The 19,715-nt window shown below is 52.0% G+C and overlaps 2 protein-coding genes across 2 annotated transcripts; one reads left to right on the plus strand and one right to left on the minus strand.

Moving 5' to 3' along the window:
- Positions 1-207: 207 nt before the first annotated feature.
- Positions 208-2,534, minus strand: LOC149362053 (uncharacterized). The gene is made up of 3 exons (XM_089568213.1): positions 2,471-2,534; positions 590-798; positions 208-285 (listed from the first exon to the last, which is right to left on the minus strand). The coding sequence occupies exons 1-3, from the start codon at positions 2,532-2,534 to the stop codon at positions 208-210; spliced, it is 351 nt and encodes a 116-aa protein (XP_089424339.1).
- Positions 2,535-6,194: 3,660 nt separating this feature from the next.
- On the plus strand, positions 6,195-8,202 carry LOC149362054 (uncharacterized). The gene has a single exon (XM_089568214.1). It carries the CDS (start codon positions 6,328-6,330, stop codon positions 8,200-8,202), a length of 1,875 nt encoding a protein of 624 aa, XP_089424340.1. The 5' UTR covers positions 6,195-6,327.
- The last annotated feature ends 11,513 nt before the right edge of the window (positions 8,203-19,715 follow it).

Here is a 19,715-nt window from a genome sequence, read left to right on the forward strand (position 1 = left end):
CGTGCATGGAGGCAGAGTTCAGAAGAAATACTTAACAAAAAAATGAAAAAAAAGTGCTTGAAGCTCCTGCACTTGGCAGAGGTTAAAACAAATTAAAAAAACACAAACGATGCTTCGGCCCAGGGCTGATATTAAACGAGTACAAAACCACAAACTAAATGCCACATGTAAATAAAGTAAACTAAAATAAATATATACAAGAAAAGTTCAAAGTGGTGCAGGCGGCTCGAGCTGGCTTCTTAAGATGATTGCCAGCATGTCGACGGTCTGGAGGAGCAGGTCTTGCTATGCATTTCGACTGCGCGCAGCAGCCGCCACCTGCCGCATGGCTTGACCGTAAAAATGCCCTAAGTTTTTGCTGAGCAACACTATTTAGACCCGGCTTAAGCTTCGTGAAAAAGGTTAGGTGCTGAGATATTTTGGGCAAGTATGGTTGTAGAAAACTTGTGGTTGTTTCATAAACTGAGCTCTCCCTACCACGTCCCACAATAGATGTCAAACAGAAGTAGAAGTGTTCAAATTGGGCATGGGTATTTAAGCTGAAGGTGAGGGTTTCTGCTTTAAAAAATGCAGAGGCCACGCTTTGTACACACTCCAGCCGGCCCTGCTGAAGCGCACAGTTCTGGCGGTTCCAGGCCGGAGTAAGGTCCGCCAAGCGCCACGTTTCATGTAGCGTCTGCCGCAGCACCTCGTCTCCCTCATCCTCTCTTCTTAGGCCGGCATGGTGCGAGATGCGGTGAGGACTGCAGGGGGGGATGGCGGTGCTGACGGCTGCGGCGTGCGCTGTGGTGTATCTATCTGGAAAGAAAATGCACTGGTCACGCAATGCGGCATGGGGTGGAATAAGCAAAGCGTTTGGTACAATGTTTTAGCGGACTTGACGTGAATACACTGGGCAGCAATAACAGAAGGCACAGATAATTTTGCGACACGGGCAGCATTCTCGTAGTGTATTTCATGTGCACACTCGCCAGGCTGCTAGGAGAAATCACAACCTGACGGCAAGAGAAATAAACACACTGCACTGCGTCGCATGGCCAGCGACAAAGTTTTGGGGGCTAGTGTAAAATCATTGAATATATATGGATAATGCTGCAAAGTTATTACTTTAAAGCAGCTGTCAAGCGCAGCTTTGCGGGACATAGCCGTTTAGTTCGGCAGACTGCCACCACGGGCCGCTTCACCCTGAACTCCTCCTCTCTCTTTTCATTGCCCCTTTCCTGCCTCGCATAGCCGCACACGGGCAGACGGGTGGGAACACCGCGGTGGGGTTGGGCAGGTTGGGCGGTCGGGTTACGCTTTGTTCGGAATACCTTCAACAATGTGGGAGGAAGGGGGAGGAGGAAGGGCTTTGGGGGCGAAAGAAAAGTATCAATGTGGCGTGAAGCCTCCTCTGCGTCTGACGAACGCATACTGAGTAATCGGATACTCAGAAAGGCACCTAGTGGGAAAAGAAAGAGGGGACGGAAAAGGCAAGATGGTTGACAGGCTTGTTGAATCGCTTGAAGGGGCGAGGATGCTTTCTGAGATTCTTTTTGACGAGTTGTAAGGTTTCCAAAAGGTGCCTCCAGGATGTAGAGACGCAGTGATACACTGCGTGCCGTGTCTCTCCGGCGCCGTATTTTTCGCTACACACGCGGTATGCTACACATACGCACGCACGAACGCAAGCTGGAGCACCGAAAGCACACTTAGGGTGCGTCTGGATATCTGTGCCGTGTCATGTGGCCGACTGAGCAAATATAGCACTGGCAAGATGCGCTGAATTTTGAGAAAACAACCATAATCGCAAAATCAAGAATCAAAAATATTGTTAGTCTTCTTTATGGTGACAGTTACTCAGGAATAAGTGAGCACGCTGTCTGCCTCATCGACCAAGTAAAATTATAGTAACAGAAATCAGAGAGTGAAGGAAAACGAGGAAATTGTTTCCTAGACTCCGGCCATGCGATGAGGTGATATATTTGTTTTTGTTCGATGCTGTTCAATTGTGGCCATGAGTGTATTGTTCAAGCGTGTATTAATACAGACATGCATTTCGAGGCTACACCTTCGACTTGACGCAAGAAGTCACCCGAAAAAAAAAGTACATCTGGAATAATTTTAACTTTCATCGTGTTTCTAACCTTCTTTAAGTGCGCAACCATAAAAGTGTGTGGCTTTGTAAACAGCTCGAACATCACCATAAGTCACCAGTGCAAGTCTCTAGGAGTCATTAGCGCTCTACGCTGAGTGGCGGGAAGCGACTCCGTGGCAGAAAAGGAACACGAAAAACTAGAAACGGAGCCAAGAGACATAAACACTGAATGAATGGCCTAGGCTCTACAGTAAAGCGGAGTTGGTCACATGAATGGGAACAGAGGAGGAAGGAGTAGCCCGAAGAGACGCACTTTCGCCTGGCTCGGCAAACGCCACGACAAAGCGACAGCGGGCCGGGGCGTCTGTCGCGGTGAACAGGCGCCGAGATCACCTTTGCAAACAGCGACCGAGAGCTGAGAAGCGACGTTCATTTCAAGCAGTAGCGTTTCCAGCATGTAGTTTAGCCAAGCTATCCCCACAAGCCCTTGGACACTTGGCCAAAGAAGCCAGAACACTAAATGAGGTTTCTCTTGATGTTTCCCTCACGCGGAAGGCGTCCTGGGCGACAGCAGGAAATGCAAGCGCAACGAGACAAATTCATAAAGGTGTGTGTAGTGAGAACGCTCGATATCTATACATTGCTACAAAACACGACACACTACGCATGCATTACTGCAATGTGGTAGTCCAGGTGTAGCACGGATTGGAACAGTTTTTAATGCGAGAGCACTATACTTAACTTCACTTTCAACAAGTGACATTTGCTTAAAGTGTCATTTAAGCACTGTCACACGATGAGCTTTAGTGACACTCGCTGGAGAACGCACTTTCCTCGTAGTGAGTTTGGAGGGCTCCCTCCACTTCGTCCGACAAGGCGAGCGTGTAGCCTCAACAGCAGTTCTGCGGCATTCAAAAATTTGTTCTGAGAATTAAAAATCTCCATCTTATTTTCTTGATTGCGCCTTTTAATGAAAGCGTGCGCAAATAATGCGCACTCTTGAACAGCTACTCTCGCTTTGCCGACGACGGCGACCACCTTAGGCCTAATGAGTTCACAGGGTGTGTGTGCGCAGTTTCGGTGATTGGGGAGAGCAAATTCTCAAGTTTCAGCGAACCCAAATGTACAGCGAGTGTAGTTTTGCTAAAGGTGACCTCAAATCGGCTGTCGCTTACATTACAGGACGCGCACGCACTGAAGCGCCGGTGGGACTTATACCCCTGTCACACGGGCACTGTAAAGGTACTTTGAACTAAAGCTCCATTACTCCAAGGGAGAACGCGCGCTGCTACACCGACGCGCCTAAGGACACCTAGTTCGAAGGAACTTCGAACCAAGGCAGCTTGAGTTTGTCCTTTGAGGCTGCAAGGGAGTACTCTCGCTCCCAGTAAGTTAACAGCAAAAAATAAATGGGGATAAGAAACGATTGCTACTCTTTTCTTAAATTTGCTTCGTAAAATTATTGGTCTTTTAAAATATCAAATTATTTGTTTTGCGGCCGTTTCACCACGCCATACTCTCGTCCCGGATTTACAAGCGTCATGGTAACTACGACGCCATGTCGGCCATGTTGTTTGTTTTCAGCAAGTACGGACAGTGGCAGACAGCAGATAGTGCCACATCTGCGGTGCCGTTGCTAGACACCCTACCGTTGGCACTAGACTCACTGGATGCCGCTAGCCGCCAACACTACCCGCTCTCCGAGACTGCACTGCTTTTTTTTTCTGTGTGTACAGCTTCGTGCTTTTTTTTATTTTTGACAAAATGAGTGGCAGTGAATCCGCGGTGGATCCTACTGCAAAACCGCCAAAACCGCGGATCACGTGGAGTGAAAGAGAGACTTGGGCCCTCATCTCGCTATGGGAAGAAAATTTAGATAGCCTCAGGGCCGAGAAACGAAACGCAAAGGTGTACGAGGCCATCGCGCAAGGCCTTGCTCGAAGCGGGATTTTTAAATCCCGCAAACAGGTGCAGTCGAAGATTGATAACCTCCCTCAAGCCTACAGGTAAGGCATTTGCTGGTCTTAAATGAAGTGTTCTGAGCTGATTGCTAATGCTTTCATAGGAATCGGTGCGCAGAAGCTGCACGGTTTCGTGAAAGTTTGCGGAGTGAGGATTGAGCCGCGTATTGTAGTCGCCGAGAAGGCGGGGTGAAAGCTTTCACTGGCTGCTGTATCACAATCAGTTAAAAACGAATGTGTAGCTGCATTGAATGTCCCGACCCCCTACTTGTGAGCTATATTACGCGGCGCCCCCGAGATGCACTTTTCACAGTAGATAATTTCATCTTTTTGTATGCAGCTTGCTCTTGCTACTCATCATTTCCTGCTCATTCTGACACTTGCGTGCGAATAACAAATGAGTGAAACTGTTTCAGGAACTGCTCCAAACAACGGATGACGGGCTCAGCGCCAGTTCCGTGGATGTACTTCACGGAAATCCACAGGTTTCTGGGCAGCCTGCCAGCCAATGATCATTCACTGGTCGAAGAGAGCGTGACAGTGGAACAGGTAGGCAGCAATTTTTTTCGGCACGGCATTAATGCTTGCTGTTAATCACGCGAGTGAACCAAAGTGCAGTGCATGCCGCTGCACTCCCTTTTACGCCAAACATTGTGCACATTATGACTCAGTTGCATAGAAATGAAACCATATATTTATAAGCACAGTGCTCTTCCATGGCCTCCTACATGCATATTGACTCATGCAATCAGTGCTTTCTCTAAAATTAAATTCTTCCTTCATTCAATTCATGTGAATGTGAACTTGTTCACAGCTGGAAATGTTATTTTATTGTTGTACCAAATCAAAAGCTGTTTGCATGGTATGGTACAGCGCCATCATTTTCTGTTCACATGAATTTCAGTGCAACTGCTGAGAAGCACAAATTTTTTTTTAAGAAGTCTGCACAACAAGAGTTAAGTCGAGAATGTTTTGCTGCTTTCATTGCCACCAGTACATGGAATATGATAAGCGCATGTAAATTCTCTTGGCCACAGGAAGGCGCCTGTCCTGTGGTATCTTCTCTGTGTTTTGTTTGTTCGCGCCCACAAATTCCATCATAAATTCTCTTGCATTTGTTTTCTTTAGCTCATCGCCAGCATGGAAGGTGGCGCAAGTCCACCAAGGAGCACAGCTGGGGATCTGGACGTACCCAGTTCATCACAGAATGCCTTGTGCACAGCTGTGTGCGAGGATGAAGAGCGAGGAAATGAAAATGAAGAGCCAGGCAACATCCAGAGGCGGCGCTCGCGCAAGAGGAAGGCTGAGAGCTCGAGCTTCCAGCAGCAGCTGCTTGAAGAGCAACGCCAGCTTCGCATCGCACTGGCAGCTGCCTCAGACAAGGAAGCGCAATTAATGGAACGCCACGTCAATGCACAAGAAAAGCTTGTTGATTTGATGGGAAAATTCTTTAATAAAACTTAAAAGGAGTAGGTAAGTCGAAAACCAGCGGAAAGGACGCGTTCACAAGGAGGAGAAGTATACAGGACAACGCTGGAAACACAACTGAAAATTCTTTACTTGCTGTATCGCCAACATCACAACAGGGCGCACATGCACGAGAGCAACCACAAACGATAACAGGACAACAAAAACAATATTGATTAAGCGACCGAAGATTGCATGTGGCAACCTATGTCCCATTCATGAAACTGTACTCGTTTGCCGTGAATCTAACGGAGCTGTCGCTGATGCAATCAGTTCCTAACTGCTTGATTTTGAAGGCTTCCAAGATTTCTCGTTAGAAACGCAGATAGACGCGAAATCTTCGGTCGCTTAATCAATTTTGTTTTTGTTGTTCTGTTATCATTTGTGGTTGCTCTTGTGCGCCCTGTTCTGATGTTGGCGATACACCAAGTAAATTATTTGCAGTTGTGTTTCCAGCGTTGTCATGTGTACTTCTCCTGCTTCTAAACGCGTCCTTTCCACTGGTTTTCGACTTACCAGGAGACCACCTGTGGTAGCGGAGGAGTGCGGACGTGCGTCGCATGGGCTCCGCAGATTTCAATCCCCACGGACTATCTCGACCCACTGGGCCACCAACGTTTTGTTGGATCTGAAAGAACTCACAAGCTGGATCACCCGGACACCGGTTTCAAAACGGTAGGACAATTTTTGGCAATATTACCGGACTTTGAAGCCCCGCGTGGCTCGGGCGACTTTTTGGTGGGAAACGCTCGCCGCTGAGCCTACTTAGGCTTAGCACGACTACGGGCGTTCGCGGGCAGCCAGGCCCGCTGAGCAACCGCGATGCAGCCTGGAACCGCCTCCCGCACCGCAGAATACCAAAATTTTGAGCCCTCAACGAGCAGAATAGCCCCGAATTTGCTAGAAGCACAAGAGATGGACGACGCGTTCCTCGACATCTCCGACTCCGAGAATTCGGCAGGCGGGGGAATCGAGGAATCCGCCATGCAGGAGCAGCAAGACACCCAAAAAGAAGACGAGGCAAATTGGGAATTGGCCCTGACCAAACGCCAAAAGAAGCGACAGAGAAAAAACGGACGGAACGCCGCGGCAAACGCCCCAATTTCCCCGGCCGCACAAGGTGACCTCGGAGGGGTATCCCCGGCGTCTACGCCCACAGCTGGCGTTCCAGCTGCCGGCGCGCTGAAAAAAGACGGGAAAGGAACGCAACGGCAGCTCAGGCGAAGGCTGCCCCCGCTCCCCAGGGACGATTTTAAGATTATTTTGCGACCGAAGGGACTTGTAGTCAAGTCGCTCCAGCAATTCCAAGTGGCCCGGGCCGTAGCCGCGGCATGCAGCAACAAGTTCGAAGGACGAGACCTGATCACCAGGCTCCGTACAGGATCGAATATTATAATCGTGAGCACGCCGAACGAAGAGGCCGCCCAGCTCGCGAGACGCATCACTAGCCTCAAGATCGAAGGACGCTCATACGACGTGAACGCTTACGTGGCCGCACCGGAAGACACCCGGCGTGGCGTGATACACGGAGTTGACCCCGGAGCGACACCGGAGGAACTGAAAGCCGATTTGTGGACGCGCACACAGGGTGTTACCATCCACAGTGCTCGAAGACTAGGCAAGACCAAGACAGCTGTCATCACTTTTGACGGACCCATAACACCGAAACATGTCATCTACTGCGGAGCCGAGTACAAGTGCTACCCGTATCGGCCCACAAGACAAATCTGCTACGTTTGCTGCCAACAAGGTCACCGCTCCGACGTGTGCCCCACACCGGACGCCAAGGCTTGCAAACAGTGCGGGATGCAAAACCCGCCAAAAGACCACCAGTGTACCCCGAGATGCCTGATCTGCGGGGGCAACCACGCTACCGGATCGAGGGAGTGTCAAGACCGATTAAAGAAAGCCAGGGAGCCGCGAGGCAAGGCCAACAGCGGCAACAACGGCGGCGGACGCGAGAGCAGACGTCGCAGCCGGAACGACCGTGGCGAGAAACCGAGGTGGTTCAGCTCGGAGGGGGAGTCCTCCCAGAGCCGCTCGAGATCCCGGACGTCACGGAGCAGTTCACGGAGCCGGTCACGGTCCTTTCCGCCCCTGCCACCCCCGGCCATCAAGGGAGGGAGCCAGCAGCAGCAGCAGCATCAGCAGCAGCAGCAGCAGCAGAACAAGCAGAAGCAAGCCCGAAAGAGCGGCGGCGTCAAGGTGAGCTGGGGAGCCGAAAACCCCTGGTTTGCTCCGCACTCGGGAGGGATAACTAACAAACAGAACACAAACACAAACAGCAACCGCGACCAACCTAGACAGGAGGACGCGGAGAAAACAGCGCTGAGACGCGAATTAGAACTATCACGCGCTAGGCAGACAGAGCTAGAGCGCAAAATAGCAGAGCTCACGAAGGCAGTACGAGACCTTAAGTCGAACAGCCCTCCGCAGCCACAAACATTACAAACCCAAGCCCAGTCGCAAACAGGCAACGAGGATCTCAGTCAATTTAAGGCAGAAATTCAGCAAATGATGCAGCAGATGATGCAGCAGATGATGCAGCAGATGATGCAACAAGTGCAACTACAAGTCACAGAACTCCGGAGCAGCATCCGCAAACAGAAATTCGCCGATAACATTAGAGAAAAGGCCTACCACCGGCCCGCGCTAGCAGCCCTCGCCAACTCGGCCACAAACAACACTGAAGCTTAAATATGGCCAACAAAACCTTAGGCAACAAAGAAACCCTAGACATATGGCAATGGAACTGCAGAGGCTACCGCAAGAAGCAGGGCCTCCTCCAACAACACATTCATACACAACAAGCACCGCCCGACATCATAGCGCTTCAAGAGACGGGCATTACGCCAACACTCGCAGGATATACGTGCTACGAGACTCAAGAGAAAGGAAGAACGGCAACCCTAGTCAGTAAGGCGCTCATCGCCATAAACCATGACAAGATTGCCGACACCGACGTAGAACACGTGATAGTAGAAATTATACCAAAGAAGAAAAGAAAGAGGGGCAGCATCTTCCTTGTGAACGCATACAGTCCTCCAAAACAGAGGAAAGCAAAATTCCATGAACTTTTCCATGGCGCACGCAACCTAGCAAAAAACAACACGCTAATCATACTAGGAGACTTCAATGCCATGGACAAAAGCTGGGGATACCAAACAGCTAACCCAAAAGGCAAAGCACTAGCAGCGGCAGCAGAAAACACTGACTGCACCCTCCTCACAGACTCAGACACTCCAACCAGAATCGGAAACAGCGTCAGTACCGAAACCTGCCCCGACCTCACATTCATACGGGGAGCGGAACAGGCAGTGTGGGAGAACCTGTTAGAAAATCTGGGCAGTGACCACTATATACTTAAAACACAAGTAACCTCAGACAGGCTAAAGCGCCAGCTGGGATCGGCAAAAATTACGGATTGGAGCGCTTTTCGCGAGGCATGCGACGGGAATCTCGCCGCGAAAGGGATCCAATCGATAGAAGAGTGGGGAAACATGCTGAAAGAAAAACAGCGCAAGTACACTAAAGAAATCGCGCGAACGACGCAGACACCCGAGGTGGACGCCAGGCTGCTCAAGCTATGGGAAGCTAGACGCGGGCTCACCAAGAGGTGGAAGAAACAAAAGTACAACAGAAAACTAAAACTTAAGATCGCAGAAGTCACAGCGAAAGCAGAAGAGTACGCGGCGCAATTGGCAAGGCAAAACTGGCAACAATTCAGTGACTCCCTCAACAGAACTTTGAGCACATCGAGGACGTGGCATATACTCAAGGCTCTCATAGATCCAACAAAAACCAAGGCAGAAAATAACAAAGCCATCTACCGGTTAATCCACCAGTTCAAGGGACCAGATTCAGCACTCCTGGAAAAAGTACGCGTTAAGTGCTTCGGGGACACACACCCAGCAGCTTACGCAGAGCGCTATCGAGGAAGTGAAAACGACACCTTGGACAGACCCATCACGCGAGAAGAGGTCTACGCAGCGATTCGAAACACAACCAGAAATACGGCCGCGGGTGCAGATAAGATCAATAACGCACTCATCCGCAACCTCAGTGATGAGCTAGTCGCTGAATTAACGGACTTTCTCAACAAACACTGGGAAGCGGAGACCGTCCCCGAGGAGTGGAAACATGCGGAGGTTGTCATGATTCCTAAACCAGGCAAGAAACTACAAATTGAGAACCTCAGACCGATCTCGCTCACATCGTGCCTAGGAAAACTGTACGAACGAGTGGTGACGCTGAGATTACAACAGTACATGGAGGACAACGAACTGTATCCCCACAGCATGTTCGGTTTCAGAGCAAAACTATCGACCCAAGATGTACTACTTCAAATCAAAGAAGAAGTACTTGGGAACGTCCCCAAGAGCGGAGAAAACATAATACTGGCATTGGACATCAAGGGGGCTTTTGACAATGTCAGTCACGAGGCTATCCTTACGGGCATGAACGACCTGAACTGCGGAAGGAGAATCTACGGCTACGTCAAAGCCTTCCTCTCAAATAGAACGGCAACGATTGGCCTGGGGGAGCTCAGATCAGACAAATTTCTTACTCCAAATAAAGGAACACCTCAAGGATCGGTCATCTCCCCTACGCTCTTCAACATAGCCATGATTGGCTTGGCAAAACAGTTAAAAGCAATCGACGGCATACACCATGCCATGTATGCCGACGACATCACCATCTGGGTCAACACAGGCTCGCTCGGAGAGAAAGAAGAGAAATTACAAAAGGCAGCCACCTGCGTAGAGAACTACGTCAGAGAAAGAGGGCTAGCATGCTCCACCGAGAAATCAGAGCTCCTAAGAGTTTGGAGAGGAAAACAAAATCGCACAGTCCCCACTAGCGACGACTTAAAGTTGAACGTCTACCTCGACGGGAAGTCGATACCGGAAAAAACACTCATCAGAATCTTGGGGATGTGGATACAGTCAAACCAACGCTGCACTCACACTCTCGCCCTACTCAAAGCATCCACTCTACAAGTGGCCCGCATGATCACGCGCATCTCACACAGACGTCATGGCATGCGAGAGGAGGACACACTTAAGTTGGTCAGAAGCCTGGTAGTCAGCCGAGTGACATACAGCCTCCCCTACTATAATCCCATCAAGAGTGAGGTACAACAGGCGGACGTGATTCTACGCAAAGCCTACAAAACCGCACTCCACCTTCCTCACAGCACTTCAACTGAAAAGCTCCTAGCCCTAGGACTACACAACACTTTCGATGAATTGAGAGAGGCACAACTAGTCTCCCAACTGCGCAGACTACAACAGACCCCATCTGGCAGGGAGCTCCTAAAGAAACTGGGCCGCGCCGATCAAATTCAAGAAATACAGAGGACAGAAACAATTCCGGACGAATATCGCAACACACTAAAAGTAACGCCAATACCCCGGAACATGGATCCCAACCTACACAAAGCACGCAGAGAGGCAAGGGCTGAATACCTACAAAAGACATTAGCACCCCAAGAAACGACGGTATACGTGGACGCAGCCACATACACCAGAACAGCGGGGCAGCACAACAGTAATGCGGTAACAACGGTGATTGACTCAACCCTACGCGAGATCACCAGCGCATCACTACAAGACTGTACGATAGTCGAGGCTGAGGAAGCGGCCGTCGCTCTAGCGGCAGCGGAGGGCTATCGGTCTAAACGGTCTCTAAAAATCCTTACAGACTCACAAACAGCATGCCGCAACTACCTACGCGGCAGAATAGGGCACAGAGCGCTCCGCATACTCCGCTCTGGGGGCCACATAACACAACGACAAACAAACGGAGAACCAATCAGGCATACGATAGTATGGACGCCGGGACATACGGGAGTAACAGGGAACCAAGAGGCGGACAGGATAGCTCGAGGGTACACTTATTACCGAGCATCCAACGTAGGCGACCTCGAGGGGAACGAACCTGTACCCCAAGATTATTCGGCAATTCTAAATTATTACAAGGGCTGCAGAAAGCGGTATCCACCACCGGACAACTCCCTTAGCAGAGAGGACTCTGTCGCGTGGAGACAGCTACAGACGGGCTCCTACCCGAACCTACACGTACTCAACAAAATATATCCAACACAATACAATGACAAATGCCCTTGGTGCCAAGAACCCCCCACGCTGTACCACATAACGTGGGCATGCCAGAGGATAAGCGTGGTACCAGTGATAACAAACCCGAGTGCGGAGCAATGGGAGGGAGTGCTCTCCAGCGATCGTCGGGTCGACCAAGAAGGTCTGATTCGGCGAGCAAAACTGGCAGCAGCATCCAGCGGAGCCCTGGACTAAGGGCAACCGACCTTTGAGCAAGATGGACGAAGCCATCTCAAAACCGCCGAACACAATCCGAATCTAGAGCTAATAAAGTTTTCACTCACTCACTCGACTTACCATGCACCAACTGGCCGAACAAGCTTCACTTCTTCAATATTCAAAGGAGTGAAGACACAAGACCTTTGCTGGCGTGTTTTGTTCTTTTTAAATAATGCGCTAAATATTACATTGATCACACAAGTTAAAACGTCCCCTGTACGGCTGCGCCAGTTGAAATCCTCTCTTAAGATCTCGTAGAAGGGAACTGCTGTTGAAGATGATAATTGTAGGATGGTTGACGTCTTGCAGATTCGTATTGCTCAATCACATTGCAAGAGGACACTTCTGGAGAGGTTAACTTTCTATAACAATTAAAAGCACAAAGGAAGGTACAAGCAAGGAGAAAACATATTGTTACGGGGAAATACTATATACATTTATTTACAAGCCGTATGTGAATAGTTCCTAGCAGGGAGCACCAACGCGAACAAAAAACACCATAAACCTCTTCTTCTTCTTTCGTCCCTTTCGTGCAGGAGTTCACTTCGTCTTCCACTTCGTCGTAACATGACCCCCGGCGGCACAAGCGCCGTCCCGGCGCTAGGCCGATGATAGAGGAGCTGCGTGGTAGGGCTTGAGGCGCGTAACGTGAACAATATCGGTGGGTGCTCTACATGATGAGGATACAGGTGTATGAGGAGCAACTTCATACGTGACGTCAATGACCTGACGCATAACACGATAAGGACCATAGTAGGGAGACAAAAGTTTCTCAGAAAGACCGACGCGGCGGGAAGGGGACACAGAAGAACGAGTGACCCCGGTTCGTATGTGACATGGCGATGGTGATTATCATAGAGACTTCTGTGCTTGCTGGGACGCTTGTAGCCGAGTACGGGTGATTTGGCGAGCGTCAGCAGCTTGAGCAATGGCGTCACGGGCGTAGGCGGTGACTGGACGGTCAGCGGATGGGACGAGTGTATCCAAAGGCAGGACGGCGTGTCTCCCGTATAAGAGATAGAAAGGAGAGTAACCAGTTGTGTCATGCCGCGAGGTGTTGCAAGCGAACGTGACGTAGGGCAAGGCGAGATCCCAGTCTTTGTGGTCGGGGGAGACGTACATAGACAACATGTCTGTCAATGTTCGGTTCAAACGCTCGGTTAGCCCGTTGGTCTGCGGGTGGTATGCTGTGGCAATCTTATGCTTGGTGGAACATGAACGCAGGATGTCGTCAACAACTCTGGACAGGAAATAGCGTCCGCGGTCTGTGAGTAGCTGACGAGGGGCACCATGTTGCAGAATGAGATTGTGCAAAAGAAAATCTGCCACATCGGTCGCGCAGATCGTAGGCAATGCACGGGTGATCGCATACCGAGTGGCATAGTCTGTGGCTACTGCCACCCACCTATTTCCGGATGCCGAGGTCGGGAATGGTCCAAGGAGGTCGAGCCCTACACGGTGGAACGGTTCCACAGGCACGTCTATAGGATGCAGAAGACCAGGAGGTGGTGACGTAATGCCGCACTGTACGGTATAATCCAGGCCAAAAGAAACGGCGCCGTATCCGGTCGTAAGTTCGTGCCCCACCAAGGTGGCCAGCGGCAGGCAGGTCATGGAGTTCTGCAAATATAGAAGACCGCAGCTGCTGGAGAATGACTATAAGGAGGGAGGGCAAGTTAGGACGGAAGTTGCGGCGATAGAGGATGTCATTTTCGGTAACGAAGAGCTGCAGGGACCGCTTCGAGCTTCCAGAGCTGAGGCCCTCGATGATGGTTTGCAAATAAGGGTTTTTGCGCTGCTCCTCGGCGATGTTGTGTAGATCAGAAATGCCAAACAGGGAAGGGATATCGTCAGTGTCACTGAGAGCAGGTGGCTCGACAGGGTACCGAGACAGGCAATCAGCGTCTTGATGGAGACGCCCAGACTTGTACACGACAGTGTACGAATACTCCTGAAGGCATAGCACCCAGCGGCCAAGACACCCAGAAGGGTCTTTCCGCGAGGACAGCCAGCATAGGGCGTGGTGGTCCGTGACAACAGAAAAGGCACGCCCGAACAAGTATGGCCGGAATTTAGCAACAGCCCAAACCAGGGCGAGGCACTCACGTTCGGTAATGAAGTAATTTCGCTCGGCAGGTGACAGCAGGCGGCTAGCATACGCAACCACGCGGTATGGGCCCCGGGAGCGTTGAGCCAGCACGGCTCTGATCCCGTAGCCACAGGCGTCCGTGCGGAGTTCAGTAGAGGCCGCGGGATCAAAATGTGCTAGAATTGGGGATGATGTCAGCAGGCGGACAAGCGTGGAAAACGCATGCTGTTGATCAGTGCCCCAGGTAAAGTCTGTCGGTCTTCAGGAGGTCAGTGAGGGGACGAGCGATAAGAGCAAAATCCTGAATAAAACGACGAAAGTAGGAACACAGCCCAAGAAAACTGCGCACGTCTTTCTGGGAATGTAGACGAGGGAAGTGTTGCACCGCTGCAATTTTAGCTGGATCAGGACGTACACCGGAGGCGTCGACGAGATGTCCAAGAATGGTGAGTTGCCGGTGGCCGAAGTGGCATTTGGACGAGTTGAGCTGGAGCCCAACCGTACGAAAGACAGTCAGGATACTCCTGAGACGGGCAAGGTGCGAGGCAAATGTGGGCGAGAAGACAACAACATCGTCAAGGTAGCACATACACGTAATTCACTTAAATCCGCAAAGTAGTGAGTCCATCAACCGTTCAAAAGTAGCTGGTGCATTGCAAAGTCCGAACGGCATGACTTTGAACTGGTATAAACCGTCAGGTATGACAAAAGCTGTTTTTTCACGGTCCTGCTCGTCAACGGTGATTTGCTAATAACCGGAACGAGAACAATGGAAGAAAAGTATTGAGATCCGTGGAGGCAGTCGAGAGCGTCATCGATCCTAGGGAGTGGGTACACGTCTCTTCTTGTGATGCGGTTCAGGTGGCGATAGTCGACGCAGAAACGCCAACTGCCGTCTTTCTTTTTAACAAGGACGACCGGAGAGGCCCAAGGACTGGACGACGGTTCGATGATGTCCTTAGCGAGCATCTTTTCGACTTCCTGTTGTAGCACTTGGCGTTCGGAACTGGACACCCTATAAGGCCGGCGGTGCAGGGGAGCGGCATCACCGGTGTTGATACGATGCTTCACAATAGTCGTACGAGCCAAAGGGCGTTTATTGAAATCAAATATGTCCTGAAAAGATGCCAGAAGATGGGTAAGCGCCTCTGCTTGGTCGGAAGAGAGATCGGAAGCGATCATAATGGCAAAGTGGTCAGGTCTCGAAAGAGCTGTGACATGATTGGCCGGAGAGGACGATACACCGTTTGTGATTGCGGAGATCACGTAGTCGTCGGTGGGGGACACTGTGGCGAGGCACATGCCTTGAGGAAGCATCTGGACGTGCGTACTGAAGTTGAGAACAGGTAGACATGCGCTGTTTGCCGAGACTGTGACAACTGTATGGGCAAGGGCAACATTCTTTGTGACGGGCAAATCAAGGACAGGAGTGATGATATACTGGCCGTTAGGAAGAGGTGGAACAGATTTAAACAATTGTAGGGGTGCGTTTATTTGGCGTCCTCAAGAGACCGAACCGCCGTGCAGGATCTGGCAGCGTAGACGGGCGTAGCCAGCACCAAGAGAGCGGGGCAACTTCGTCTTCGTCAGGCGCAGCGTAGTGTCGGCGCATAACTTCGTCGTCGTCAGGCGCAGCGCAGTGTCGGCGCATGGCGGTAGCGGAACCTGTCACAGTTGGCACACTACAGTTTCCCCCGGGTGAAAAGGAGCCATCCTGGCGTCTTAAGGGGAAGGAAGAACAGAGGGATCGTAGTACGGCTTCAATCGGTCGACGTGGACGGTTTCGCGGCCACGGCGACGCAAGTCCGCAGCGGGTGCAACAGGCTCAACAATATAATTGACCGGAGATGTTTGCTTGAGAACCCGGTAGGGACCATGATACCGATGCAGCAGTTTCCGCGAAAGGCCGGGAGTTGTGGCAGGCACCCAGAGCCACACAAGGGAGTCGGCAGGGTAGGAGGTAGAGGCCGCGGAAGTGTCGCGGTCATGTTTTTGCTGCCACTGGGTCTGCGTGGTAAACGAGCGAGCAAGCTGGCGGCATTCTTCGGCGTACCTGGCAGCGTCGGACAGTGGCGTGGACTCAGAAATGTCGGGTCGGTAGCGAAGAAGAGTATCCATCGTGCAGGGGGGCTCGCGGCCGTACAGAAGAAAGAAGGGAGAGAATCCTGTGGTGGTTTGTATCGCAGTGTTATATGCGTAGGTGACGAAGGGAAGAACTTGGTCCCAGTTGGAGTGGTTGGCGTCGACGTACATGGACAGCATGTCACTGAGGGTTCGGTTGAAACGCTCGGTCAGGCCGTTGGTCTGAGGGTGGTAAGACGAAGCGGTTCGATGGATAATGCGGCATTCCTTGAGGAGGGCCTCAAGAGCGTCAGAAAGGAATACGCGTCCACGGTCGCTGAGCAGTTCTTGAGGAGCACCATGGCAAAGAATCAGGTTCTTTAGAAGAAAGGAAGCCACGTCGCGGGCGGAGGCAGATGGTAATGGAGACGTTTCAGCATAACGTGTGAGATGATCCACGGCCACGATAATCCAGCGGTGACCAGCGGGAGTGGGAGGGAGGGGGCCGTAGAGGTCTATGCCAACGCGGTCAAACGGGCGGGCAGAGCAGGGTAACGGCTGCAGTGGAGCAGGCGAGGTGTGAGGCGGACATTTACGCCGTTGACAGGATGGGCAGGATCGCACAAAGTGGCGAACAAAGCGGTACATGCCACGCCAGTAGAATCGGAGACGCAGACGCGTATAGGTTTTCAACACGCCGCCGTGGGCGCACTGGGGGTCCGCATGGAAAGCGGTGCAAATGTCGGGGCGTAGATCGCGGGGGATCACTAGGAGCCATTTGTGTCCGTCGAACAGGTAATTGCGACGATAGAGGAGACCGTCCCGAATAGAAAAGTGACGGGCTTGACGTAAGAGGGAACGGGACGAATTATCAGTCGTAGGACTCGAAAGGAAGTTAATAAGAGAGGCGATCCAAGGGTCTTCCCGCTGCTCGGTGGACATGTCGGCAGTGGCAAGCGAGGACAAGTCGTAAGCAGACACAGGAGCAGGCGATGAAGCACTAGGTAGCGGCGAGCGGGAAAGAGCGTCCGCGTCATTATGCTTGAGGCCAGAGCGGTAAATGACATGAATGTCATACTCCTGCAATCGCAGAGCCCAGCGAGCTAGGCGCCCTGACGGGTCTTTGAGAGAGGCCAGCCAGCACAGGGCATGGTGGTCGGTTACTATACAGAACGGGCGACCGTAGACATAGGGACGAAATTTTCCAATGGCCCAAATGATGGCCAAACATTCTCGTTCGGTAACAGAATAGTTGGCCTCCGCTTTGCTCAAGGTCCGACTGGCGTAGGCGACCACATATTCACGGAAGCCAGGTTTGCGTTCTGTGAGAACGGCACCCAGTCCAATACCGCTGGCGTCAGTGTGGATCTCAGTAGGCGCAGTCGGGTCAAAGTGGCGCAGGATGGGAGGCGAAACCAAAAGGCGGCGCAAGGTGCCGAAGGCATCATCGCAAACAGGCGTCCAAGCGGAGAGGCTGGAGCTGCCTGCGAGTAGCTGGGTCAGAGGAGCGATGATCGTGGCGAAATTCAAGATGAAGCGACGGAAGTAAGAGCAAAGGCCAACGAAGCTACGGAGCTGCTTCAGTGAGGTGGGCTTCGGAAATTCGGCAACTGCACGAAGTTTGGCGGGGTCCGGAAGAATGCCGTCTTTAGAGACTACATGTCCTAAAATGGTGAGTTGTCGGGCAGCAAAGCGGCACTTTTTCAAATTCATCTGGAGCCCAGCGTCAGTAAGACAAGTCAGAACGCGCTCGAGGCGGATGAGATGAGAAGAAAAGTCCGCAGAAAAGACGACGATGTCATCGAGATAGCAAAGACAACTCTCCCACTTGAGTCCACTAAGGATAGTGTCCATCAGGCGTTCGAAAGTTGCCGGGGCGTTGCAAAGGCCAAACGGCATGACGTTGAACTCATATAAGCCATCAGGTGTTGTGAAGGTAGTTTTTGAGCGATCAGCGTCAGCCATGGGCACCTGCCAGTAGCCTGACCTCAAATCCAGCGAGGAGAAATACTCAGCTCCCTGCAAGCAGTCCAGGGCGTCATCGATTCGGGGCAGGGGACAGACGTCCTTACGTGTGATGTTGTTGAGCCGGCGGTAATCAACACAGAACCTGATGGAACCATCTTTCTTTTTTACCAACACAACAGGGGACGCCCAGGGAATGTGGGAGGGCTGTATGACACCCCGACGGAGCATGTCGTCCACGTGATCAGAAATGACGCGGCGCTCAGAAGCTGAGACACGATAGGGGCGCTGGCGAAGAGGGGCGTGTGTACCGGTGTCGATGGTGTGCGCAACGACAGACGTACGGCTCAAGGCAGTCTGAGGAAGATCGAAAGAAGAACTGAAGCGCTGCAGGAGGGCGACGAGTTGATCAGGTAGCGCGGGTGGAAGGTCGGCGTCAATGGCACGGTGGAAGACGTCGGAGGGCGGTGGATCATTCTTAACATCACAAGAGCTGAGCACATCGACATCGAAGGAAGCGGTGGTATCAAGAATAGGGTAGGGAAGGCAGTAATCAAGTTCTTCAATACGCCCGAGGCATTCACCTCGGAGCACTGCTGACGGGCACGAAGATGGGTTCGAGACGTAAATTGCATTTTGTCCATGGTCGATCGTCAGAACAGCAAAGGGAAGCAGGAGGCAGGGATGGCGGCAAGCGGTTTCGGAAGGTGTGAAGAAAACAGTTCAATGAGGGACGCCGACACAGGAGAGCGGCACGAGGGCAGCAGAAAACGGAGGAATGTCGGTATCAGTCGCGACCACAAGTTTGGCAGACTGCGTAGGTACGTCGCAAAAGGGAGCGTCACACAGCGGAGAAAAGGCGATTTCAGCTCGAGCACAGTCAATAACGGCACGATGAGTCGAAAGGAAGTCACATCCCAGGATGATGTCGTGTGAGCAGTGAGACAGCACAATAAACTCGATGGTGTACAAAACATCTTGAATGAGGACACGGGCCGTACATGCGGCTGAGGGATGAATGCGCTGTGATGAGGCGGTGCGAAGCGAAAAGTCAGAAAGTGGGGTAGTCACTTGCGGAGTCGGCGGCAGAGAGCTTCACTTATGACAGATACTGCAGCGCCCGTGTCGACGAGGGCGAGAACCTTGGCACCTTCCACGAACACTACGATTACATTAGCGGGACGACACGGAGGACTTGAGGAGTTCGAAACAAGCGCAGTTCTTGCCCCCGGAACTGCGGCTGTTAGTTTCCCCCAAGCGCGGAGCTAGAACGTCGCAGCATCGGAGAAGGAGAACGGCGTCGAGGGGAAGGCGATCGGCGAGTGGTGTAAATTTGGCGATCAGGGGAAACAAAGGGGGGACCAGGTGGCCGTCTCGGCGAGGATAGTTCGGCATCGTACGGGAAGGAGCGCAGATCAGGTCGAGAAGGCGGAAGGCGCTGGCGGCAAAGCCGCGCGACATGGCCGGGCAGACCACAGGCGTAACAGATGGGTCGGTTGTCCGCAGTACGCCAGGGATTCGTAGGATGTGGGCGAACCCTTGAGAACAGAGCTTGAGACGGGGGCTCAGACGGCGGCGGAGGACGGAAAGAAGGGGCGGCCTGGTAGGAATCGGGTGCCGGCGTATGTCGTGGCCTGGCCACCGCTTGGGCGTACGTCAGGGGGGCTGTCACAAGCGGGAGCACAGGGCTGGACGGTAGCAGATCAGCGACTTGGTCTTGCACGACACGGCGAATGGTAGGAGCCAAAGACGGGGTC

This window comes from Amblyomma mixtum, chromosome 2, assembly GCF_055824585.1.
Source record: "Amblyomma mixtum isolate Tamu chromosome 2, ASM5582458v1, whole genome shotgun sequence".
Taxonomy (NCBI): domain Eukaryota; kingdom Metazoa; phylum Arthropoda; class Arachnida; order Ixodida; family Ixodidae; genus Amblyomma; species Amblyomma mixtum.

Excerpts from the sequence above, each read along its gene's own strand:
- LOC149362053 (XM_089568213.1), bottom strand. The coding sequence starts at position 2,534 with ATGCTGGAAACGCTACTGCTTGAAATGAACGTCGCTTCTCAGCTCTCG. Across the intron at positions 799-2,470 it reads CTCGGTCGCTGTTTGCAAAG|ATAGATACACCACAGCGCAC; the intron begins GTGATCTCGGCG and ends TTTTCTTTCCAG. Across the intron at positions 286-589 it reads AGCAGGGCCGGCTGGAGTGT|CAAGACCTGCTCCTCCAGAC; the intron begins GTACAAAGCGTG and ends CGAAATGCATAG.
- LOC149362054 (XM_089568214.1), top strand. The coding sequence starts at position 6,328 with ATGCAGCCTGGAACCGCCTCCCGCACCGCAGAATACCAAAATTTTGAG.